This window comes from Papaver somniferum, unplaced genomic scaffold, assembly GCF_003573695.1.
Source record: "Papaver somniferum cultivar HN1 unplaced genomic scaffold, ASM357369v1 unplaced-scaffold_33, whole genome shotgun sequence".
Classification (NCBI taxonomy): Eukaryota; Viridiplantae; Streptophyta; class Magnoliopsida; order Ranunculales; family Papaveraceae; genus Papaver; species Papaver somniferum.
Window position 1 is genome coordinate 2,714,938 of NW_020644373.1, and position 10,881 is coordinate 2,725,818.

The 10,881-nt window shown below is 33.3% G+C and overlaps 1 protein-coding gene and 2 long non-coding RNA genes across 3 annotated transcripts; 1 reads left to right on the top strand and 2 right to left on the bottom strand.

Annotated features, from left to right (window-relative positions):
- The first annotated feature begins 731 nt into the window (after positions 1-731).
- Positions 732-1,640, top strand: LOC113342010. The gene has a single exon (XM_026586678.1). It carries the CDS (start codon positions 732-734, stop codon positions 1,638-1,640), a length of 909 nt encoding a protein of 302 aa, XP_026442463.1.
- A 2,211-nt stretch (positions 1,641-3,851) lies between these two features.
- LOC113341973 lies at positions 3,852-6,098 on the bottom strand. The gene is made up of 3 exons (XR_003356290.1): positions 5,728-6,098; positions 4,880-4,965; positions 3,852-3,997 (listed from the first exon to the last, which is right to left on the bottom strand). It is a non-coding gene; the product is annotated as an uncharacterized LOC113341973 (long non-coding RNA).
- A 201-nt stretch (positions 6,099-6,299) lies between these two features.
- LOC113341972 lies at positions 6,300-8,762 on the bottom strand. The gene is made up of 4 exons (XR_003356289.1): positions 8,707-8,762; positions 8,494-8,578; positions 7,068-7,105; positions 6,300-6,527 (listed from the first exon to the last, which is right to left on the bottom strand). It is a non-coding gene; the product is annotated as an uncharacterized LOC113341972 (long non-coding RNA).
- Positions 8,763-10,881: the final 2,119 nt, after the last annotated feature.

The following is a 10,881-nucleotide window of genomic DNA, read 5'->3' on the forward strand; positions in this document are numbered from 1 at the left end:
TAACTATGTTACTGCTAGAGGTATCAGGGATTTGGCATCACAAAATTATCATACTATGCTGAGCCAAAAAGCAAGAATAAACTGGATCAAGTTTGGTGATACAAATACTGAATTCTTTCATACTTCTATTAAGCTCATACAGGCAAAAATTCTATTTCAGAACTTGAAGATGGATCTGGATCTATTGTTACAAATCAACAAGATATTCAAGTATACTTCTTAACCATATTTCAGAAGAAAAAAATTGCAACAGAACGAGTACTTATCTCTGATATTATATTAACAACAATTCAAAATATTGTCAGCACGGAAGAAAATAATATTCTTGAATAGATTCCTACTCAAGATGAAATAAAAGAAGACGTTTTTAATCTAAATCAAGATGGTGCACCTGGACCATATGGTTTCACAGGTATTTTTTATAGAGAAGCTTGAAATATTATCAAAGAGGATCTTGCGAATGCTATTCAATATTGCTGGAGTTATCAATTGATCCCTTTTGGTTAAACTCTAATTTTCTTATTCTTTTACCAAAAGTTCAAGGTGCAAAAAAAGCAACTCAGTTCAGACCCATTGGATTAAGCAATTTCTGATTCAAGATATTTACAAAGATTCTTACTATAAGATTTAGCAGCTTATTACATAAACTTGTTTCTCCACAGCAGTGTGCCTTCATCAAAGGGAGAAATATACATGAGAAAGTTTTTTTGGTCTCAGAACTAGTTAATGAAATGAATATCAAAAGAAGAGGGGGAAATGTGGGTTTAAAACTTGATATATCTCAAGCTTATGGCACTATAAGCTGGGAATTTTTAGTAACAGTTTTGAAGAAATATGGTTTCTCAGAGAAGTTTTCAAACTGGATTATGACTTTACTAAAAACAAAAAAAAATTATATAATGTTGAATGGTGGACCTATTGGGTTTTTTGGTGTTGTAAGAGGGGTGAAACATGGAGATCCCTTATCTCCAATTCTTTATGTTTTGGCTGCTGATACACTAAGTAGGAATTTGTCTCAACTCATTCAAGAGAGGAAAATACATCCCATGGTCATCAGGAAAGGTATTTACCCATCCCACTTATTTTTTGCTGATGATATTTTTATCTTCTGCAATGGATGTAAACAATCATTGGTTCATCTTAAACATCTACTAGTAGAATATCAAAGAGCTTCAGGTCGACTAGTAAGTGTTGCCAAGAGTAAAAGTTTTATTGATGGGACTTCTAATGCCAGACAAACTCAGATTGCAGAATATATGAATATGAAATTGTATGTTTTTCCTGATAAGCATTTGGGCGTGATTCTAGTTCAAGGGAAAGTTAAAACTGAACATTTTTGGTCCTTTGTGGAGATGTTTCAACAGAGATTGGTTACTTGGATTGGTAAACTCTTAAATTTTCAAGCCAGATTAACTCTTATTAAATTTGTCTTAAGTAGTATCCCCATATATAACATGTCCATATATAAGTGGCATAAAAAAATTATTGCTGCTTGTGAAAGAATCCCGAGGAATTTTTTATGGAGTGGGAACGCTGAAGAAAAGAAATATATCACTATTGCTTGGGATAAGGTTTGTGCACCATTGGAGGAAGGTGGTTTGGGTATTAGAAAGTTTGAGGATATTAATAAAGTTTATTGATGAAACTGCTGTGGAGAATTCTTAAATCCAATGAAGACTGGGCAAAAATTTTCTTGGCCAAATATAAAGATAAAAAATGGTATTTGGATTTCATATTATAAACAATCCTCTGTCTGGCCTGGTATTAAATGGATTCTTCAGGAATTTGAGGAAAATACAAGATGGTTAGTTGGGATTGGTGAGAATATCTTTGTCTAGAATGATTCATGGATTCTGGATGCAGGCATTAATAAATATTTCTCTAGGAATGAGTAAGTATATACAACAGAATATCAATATGAAGGTTAAGAATTTGATTGCCAATAATACCTGTATTATACCTGAAGATATGCTTGTTTTCTTTTCAACTGAAGATCTCTCTACTCTTACTGCTACAACTAATAAATTAGTGTGGGTTGCTCCTCAAGATGGTGAATTCTCTGTATCCAGTGCTCTCAATTTTATTAGAAAAAAACAGCCTAAACTGAAGTGGTATAAGAAGATTTGGAACTCTTGTGTACATCCTTCTACTGCAAGTAACATTTGGAAAATTACAAGGGGAGCTGGAAATACTGATGAAAACACTACAAAGAGAGGTATGATTCTTGCTTCCAGATGCTTTATTTGTCACAAAAACCAGGATAACATGAATCATATTTTGTGGGACTGTAACTATGGCCAAATATTATGGAGCTGGATAGGTAGCATTTTTGCTTTCAAAAATCCAAAATCTTTTGATGAAGTTATTAATATATGCAAGAATAAGAGTTCAGTTATACATGAATTGTGGTATATAACAGCTGTTAACATCATGGTAGACATATGATTCACCAGGAATAGGATTTTCTTTGACAATACTTTGCGTGACAGTGATAAAGCTAAAATTAAGATTGCTAGAATGGTTCATGAATGTGAAAGTAGACTTAAAGGATTTATGAATAACATAGCATATGATCTCCAAATTCTTAAACATTTTGATATAGGTTATAGGAAAGTGAAATCTGCAAAGGCTATAAAATGTTCATTCTTTCTTCCTTAGCCAGATAATTTCTTGTTTTGTTGTGGTGAAGCATCAAGAGGGAACCCTATAAATGTTGGGTATGGTTTTATTGTCAGGGATAATATAGGAAGTTTCATATCAGCTGAAAGTGGTGATCTTGGTATATCTACAAACTTCATTGCAGAGATTATGGGGACTTTGTGTGCTGTGAAATGGGCTGTGAAAAATCACAAGGAGAAAATTACTATAAATTCTGACTCCACCGCTGCCTTTTCTGCTTTCATGAAGAAGAAGCTACCTTGGTTTGTCGGGAACAAATGGAAATTTGTCAGCATAAGACTAAAATATATACACTTTAATCATGTTCACAGAGAAGTTAACTTCTCTGCAGATTTTTTTGCTAAAAAAGGTGTTCATCTATCTAAAAGGACAGGTGATGAAGTTTTCAGAAAGACCTCTTAACATGCATAGAATGGAATGGCCAGATACTATCTACTACAGATTTGAGTGAAGGCATACCTTTTACTTCTACTTGAGACATGTAGTCTACTTTTCCCTTTTCTTTATTGGGCCTGCGATTTGTTATCCATTAATGGCTTTTGTTTCTTTCCTTTTGGTTGGGCCTCGGACTTGTTGTCTATATCTGGCTCTATTACTCTTTTGTACCTTTTGGTAATAACTTAATAAAATTATTTTTGGTTAAAAAAAAGTAATCTATTTTTTAATAGATAAGGTTTTTAAATGATAGGGATATATTTATTGTTGTATAAGGGTATATTTGTTGGATATCAAAACTAAGGATATTTAATTGATATATCCTATTTTTTTAAAATTAATATCGAAGAAATATCTCGGTTTCTCATAAACCGCGAAGTGTTGTGTAAGGGAAAAATACGGCTTAGTTCAAAAACCATTCCAAACGTACAGTTTAGTCCAGTCCGAGTTAACTAGGTACAAATTAGTCCAAATATATGGAAAGTACACTAATAACCCTTGTATTTACAATTTAATCCAAATACTTGCATTTTAGTCCAAAAATGACTCATGATGACGTCAACAATTTTAAATAATATATAAATAATTATAAAACAATATATCTTTCAAACCGCTCGTCCAAAATTCAAAAACTTTATATATTCGAAAAGCACTTTTCGAGATCTATAAAAAGAATACCCATGTGACTATATAATTTTCACTTTTTAATTCACACTAGTGTAAAACTATATACACATCATCAAAAATACAAAAAATCCAACATTCATGATATCGACACTACCACTCTAATCTGCACAGAATGACACAAATATCAACCACGCCAAGCTATCTTGCTGAATAACGGTCGGATTTGCATAGGATGGTTTAGCAGTTAACCTTCATCCTGAACAAAACAATAAAATTAAGAAACCACAACTTGAAAAAGAAGTCATAACCTTTCACCAACCACATAAAAAACAAACCAAAGTAAACGATCAAAATGAAAACTTAGGCGATTATTAACTTAAAGAGACACAATTCATTTAGGCCTAACTGCACAAACTTTGCACCAGTTTGTACACACACAACTAGAATCTTGTACCTTAAGCACCAATAGTAACAACATAAACACTACTACATTCTTATACTTGTAAACTACTAGGAATTTGAAGCAAAACTGTGAAATAGCTAAAACGAATTCATATCAGCAAACACGGACCAAAGTTTCCCTTCATGAAAAATCGGTCATATGATGCAAATCAAATTGAAACATTCTAGAGTTCAATAAATCTTCCACAAAAGAAAAACAAAGAAAAATATAAAATCAGCAAAAGAAAAAGAACTATAACTTTCATACCATGCATAAAGCCGATCATTCACAACCACACACAAACCTGTACACCACTGTAAAACATGGGAAACTTACTTTTTCATGGAAAATACACAGGTGCACTAATATGTACACCCCCTTCCAAACATGCACAAACGATCAATTGTAACCACCCATAAACCTATTTTTTTTATGGAAAATACACAGGTGCACCAATATGTATATCACTGAAAAGCATGCATAAAAACTATCATTCATAACCATGCACAATCCTACTTTTTCTAGGGAATTCCACTGGTGCACCAATATGTGCACCCCTACAAAACATGTATAATACCTAATTTTTCGGCTAATATCCTAATGCACAAAATCCTGTATCAGTTGAGACCAACATTAAGGTGGGCATGAAAAAGTGAACCAAAAAAAGGGAACCAAGTATACAATTAGACCATATACCTTTCACCGTGTTACAACATTTAGGGTTGCGAGCGTAGCAGCATGCAGCGAGGACCCTTCTTTATCATATATGACCTTCATTCCCCCTACAATTGAAAGAAAGAAAAAGGTTGAAAATTTGAGACATATATTCTACTAATGATTTAATGCCTACACAATCATTTGATCCCCATCCACATCAAAAGGTTCACAGCATATAATCATATAAGTAAAAAACAAACATAAAAACAAGGCTCTAACATTCCTGGGTGAACAAATATCTCATATTAATAACATAAATACAACTACATGCATATCACTGAAAACTACTAGATAAATCAAGTAAAATTGTGAAATAATTAGCTAAACCAAATTCATACCAGAAATAAGAATCATAGTTTCCCTTCCTAACAAATTTGTCACATATTGCAAACAAATTGATACATGCTAGGGCTCAATACAGGTGTACAACTATGTGCACATTAAAATTCAGCTTTTGTGCAATTATGTGTACAACAACGATCAACATGTGTACAATTATGTACACATTAACTAATAGGTGTACAACAATGTACACATAAAAAGTCAACATGTGTAAAATTGTATACACATTAAGAATCAACATGTGTACAACTATATACACATTAACAATTCAATATAAAAACATCTGAAAGTCATGTTTTACGTGAGACCTTCACTCAACATACATATTTGGAGAAATCAAACTTGTATTTTATACTTGCATATATAACAGAACCTATAAGAGCAAGCATACAATGTGAATCTTACAACTGTCTTAACACCAGAAAACTTCTTCAGGCATAAATTTAACCACAAAAATGAAAAGCAAGCAGTATAAGTAAACAAACCTATCCTACATGGGAGCTGTGATTAGAAGAAGAAAAAAATTGATGATTGAATCAATTGATCCTATCTTTTCCTTCTTTCTTTCCTCCCCCAAAAGCATCCTTTATCCAACGATTCCAACAGGTAATGGCGCCTTTTGTTCCAGGCTGAAGCGTAATCAGTTGATCAAAGGGAACAATCTCTGGTGGGAAATAAAAATAAGGAAGAAACCCATCACATTGATATAAAAATACATCAAGGTATTAAAAAAATACAAAATGAGAACATATCTACTCGAAATCCACAACCATGAACAAGCAATGGCGACGGCTGCCAAACTGCAGCTTCTACTAAATCCACCTACACCTGCTTACAATAAGACGAATTCCACAAAAATGATATTTCGGATTCTAGTAATCAATTACTCAATAAGCTATACGAAATTTCAAACGTATTGAAAATCTAATATTTGAACAAGGACAATAGAAACCAAAACATAAAAGGATGTCATAGTCATCAAACTTGGGCGTGATTTTTATTATCAAACCGGTGGTTAGTGAAAAGGAGAAGGAAAAAGAAACAAGAGACTTACTATGGATTTTTTTTCTTTCTCTTCTATTTTCTTTCCTTAGTCTCAGACGCAGTACGAGCTACAATACTGGTTGTAGACTTGTAGTAACAACCATTAGTGCACCTCCATTAAAATTAATGAAAGCCATCTTCTCCATTCCACTTGCAATTAGCTGCGTGGTATCCTTGTCTATCCTTGTCTTTGACTTGGGATAGAAAAATCTAATTTTGTTGTCATCAAAGTCAGCTCCAACTACAAAATAAAAACAACGCTCAATAGATAGATTGAATATTGATTGGTGGAATATGGCAACGGTACAAGCAACATAAGAAATGCACGCACATACGCAACTTACGTCGACGAATTCTAATTTGAGTAAAATAGGAAAGTGACAATGATAACGATCAACATGTGTACAACTATGTATACATCAACAATCAACAGGTGTACAACTATGTACACATTAACAACAACATGTGTACAACAATGTACACATATATACCATATAATGTATACCCAAATGATCCATAAATTGGTTGATTCAAATCCCTAAATTTCCATGCATGATTAAGTTTTAGACCACAAAAATGATAATTAATTATAGTCTAGCTGGAGCAAACTACAAAACCCATGTTGAATATCTATTTTTTTTTAATATTAACATTAAACGAAAGAACCAAACGAAAAACAATAAATAAAAACCAGAAACACTGAAGAGCTACGGAAAATGGCCGTAGCGTAAAATATGACTATATGAGCAAATGAAAGACGAGGTTTGTTCTAGTACACTACCTGTTGTGTGCGACACTAGTATCCATTTCCTTGACCTCCTGTTTTACAAATGAGAACCCGATTAAATGAGAACAAATTAAAAGTCGTTACTAGTTCAACAGTTTTTTAACTGGTTGATTGTTCTCCTCCAAATCTAAACTTTGCTTACTGTCTATTGTTTTTTAGTATTTAAATTTAAAATGCATGGGTTGTGTAGTATTGATGTGGTCCGTATTCAGAAGAGTTCTTCTTCCGACAATCACTCATCTCCTTGGATCAATATGCATGCATACCTACCAAATTATTAGACTAAAAAAGTGAGGAGTGTACATATTTAAAAAAAAATCAATATTATAATTTATCCTTTACTTACGAGTGACTACAAAAGTGGTGACCAGAAACATGCACTACTTAAGGCACGAACTTGGTAGTTTTACCCTTAAAAAGAAGACGAACTTCGCGAATGGTTAACTAACATGAATGTCGGAACCTTAATAACATAATTTTAATTAATTTCATTTATGCATTTAGCAATTAGCATCGTAACCTCTCGTAAATTCTAGCATGCAAATATAATCTTTTGCGTTACAAAAAGGAGACAATTGACGTTGTCCCGATAATGCAAATATTCTCAACCTTGGTCGCTACTTGTGTTTCCATAGTCATAATTTTTTCCAACGGGGATTGGAAGCACTTGGAGAGTGAGAAGAAATAGTATGCAGGAGGTAATGTTTCCTATGTGATGACTTTAGTGTGGACTGCAATTACTTGGAAGATATCTTCTGTTGGTAAAGTGGGGCTGATATTTGAAGCAACTTCACTCTTTACCAATGTTATTAGTACATTAGGTTTACCTATTATCCCAATTTTTGTAGTTTTTTATGACAAGTTGAGTGGGATTAAGGTGATGGCACTGTTTTTATCCCTTCAGGTTTTGTTTCTTACATCAGATAATAGAAAATCCACAGAATTAAAAACTAATGTTAATCCAAGTGAAGAGAAAATAATGTCTCTTCTTTAATAATTAATCTAAGATGTGTCAAGGGATTTTATCTACAATCTCAGTATATATGTTCCCTAAGACCCCACACATGAACAGAACTTGATGAAAACAATATTTGGAAGCCCCGTTATTTTATTTGAAGAGATAAAAAGTCTATGTCTTATCCAATTTTATCCAACCATTAACAATCTAAAACTTACTAATGATAGTCTCTATTTCCATTCACCTCTATTTACAAGGAATGCTAAATGTTTATTTAATCAAGCATTCTTAAACGGGATATCAATCTCTGTAAAACATCAGCAGACACGAACAATCTAAAACTTTTGCGAACAAATTAACCTAATAAACCTAACATGAACCAGAATCGTTTGTACAGAAATAAAATTAACAATCTCATAATCTATATCAAAACCTAATTAGTGGATTTTCAGAATGAATTACCAAAACAACGTATCTTTTCAGAAAGAACGAGAATATCAGAGCAACAAACAAATCCTTGACAAACAGGTTCCACACTCTGTTAGATCTCCACAATCACATCTAATCCCTTTAATGATTAATTCGAAAAAACTTATTTCTTAGTTTCAACTCCATAACAGAAATAAAAATAAAAATTATAGTAAATCAAATTCAAAACGGAAGTGAAATTATTACCATAAAATCATGGAAGAGTAATCAGACAAGAGCAATACCCAGTAGGTTGATTTCTTTTGATTCCAGAATAGCAGATCTATAGAAATATCGAGCTGAATCGAAATGAAAAACTAATACCTAAACTGCCCCTCTTCCGTTTAGAGATTTGTCGAGAGCGAAGAAATGAAATAAGAACAAATCAATACTCCAGTTTCCATACAAGGGTTATTTTTGCCATCAAAAATATTAGTTTTGGACTAAATCGTTTGAAAGAGGACTGACCCGTTCTAAAAATGTGAAATTTGGACTTCATAATATCAGGCCTGAAAACGTGGGACTAAACAGTCTGAAGCCCAGCAATAATAGGATTAAACGTTAATTTCTACGTTGTGTAAACATAGGGTATGCACCTGTCTTCAATATGTTGATCAATATCTGCATAAGGTGATGTTTATCACCTGATTTGTAAATGTATAAATACCACCACCAGGGACTCATGTTTAGATGTACAACTACAGATGGAGAAATAAAACTCTTATTTCCTCTTCCGTTTAGCCTGTTCATATCTATTTATAATACAAGTACTCGCCCGCGGATTTGCACTGTGAGTTTATGAGTTGGTAGTCGATAAATATACAAAACGTTATCAGCACGAGTTTCTCTTTATGGCGGCAGTCGACTCATCTTCAATTGGAAAATCATTTTGTCGAGCTGAAAAAATTATGCTGACAAGAACAACACCATCCAACTTCACAAGAGATATGAAGTTGCTGACATCAACTGGATGATAAGAAGACTTTATTCTCCTATATCATCCTGCTTACTTTAATTTCATTTTTTCATGTATATATTTAGCTAAGCCTTGTTTTCACGAGATTGTTCTTCTGTTGTAATGTACAGGAAATAGTAACAACTAAGTCATATATATAGGTTACATCACCAAAGCGATCAGCTAACCTATTATCAAAATCAAGGCTCATATACATGAGAGAATTGGAAATTAGCTGATCAGATAGATCAGAAACTCACATACTATGGGCTATGAGGGGATAAGCTTGTTATGTTAGCTCATGGTTTGCCTAGTTGGATAATTAAGGCAGTAAGTACTTTCAAGTAAGTATAGATATGAATACTCCATTGTTTTTATTTGGGGTTCTTTTTCTTGTTAAATTTTAAACAAGAGTACCATGTGATGTGGACAGTTTGTTTATCTAGATCGTACCAAGATAATACAAGTTACCAATTGCATTAAATTGCAACGAAGTATTTAAGTAATTTGTATATTTGTGGCTTGGAATAAGACGCACCATTTAAACATGGTCGCCTTGCGTTAGCATGGCTCTATTTTAAGAAAGACCTCTTAATTCACGCATTTTATGCGCTATGCAATAACACTATGGAATAACGGGGGGTTGTACCTCGTACTTTCCAAGGCTAGCATAAACAATTATTGTGAGTTTTTACTCATTAGGCCAAATAATCGAAGGTTTTTCTATTTTTCACCATGAATTTTGTGGTGATTAGTTCGGCTTGACTTTAGAAAAGATATGTGTGTCGTGTAAAATGTTGCGGCGAGCAATTAGTAGAGATGTAATAATTTTGTGCTCTAATGATATGCGCCTATTATACGTATCGACGAGCTTTAATAAGCTAGTGTGTAATTTACACTTTGTATACGTTGTGACAACAACAACGAGTGCTGCATATTTCAACTGCGCCTCGTAGATATACGTACGTCGAGCGATAATGAGTGTTTCATTTCTTTAAGTGATATTTATAATGAGTGTTGCATTTCTTTAAGTGATATTTAGAGTTAATATAAAGTTTTCTCGTCGCCTAAGCTATTACCGAAAAATCACGAATTTGATGAATTAAATTTGTAGTAGTACCGATGCAAACATTAGTCTATTTTTGGCTGAATAGACACGAAAAATGAGGAAGATGCAATTGTGGTAGGCTTATTCTTTAACATGGGAACCACAATAGTTTTCGGGTTTAAGAATCTGATGAGCACCGTACCATCAGAAGTGGAAAAATACAGCATGGTAACATAAAAAATGGTTTGAATAAGTCATTTGTGAGCTTGGTAGAGCTCTGCTATCGTTCTGACATAAAAGACACGGTACGTGCATGTGAAATGTCGTTCATTTTTGTTGATCTCTATCGGTTTTCTTGGAAGGACTGGGATTGGTATTG

Excerpts from the sequence above, each read along its gene's own strand:
- LOC113342010 (XM_026586678.1), top strand. The coding sequence starts at position 732 with ATGAATATCAAAAGAAGAGGGGGAAATGTGGGTTTAAAACTTGATATA.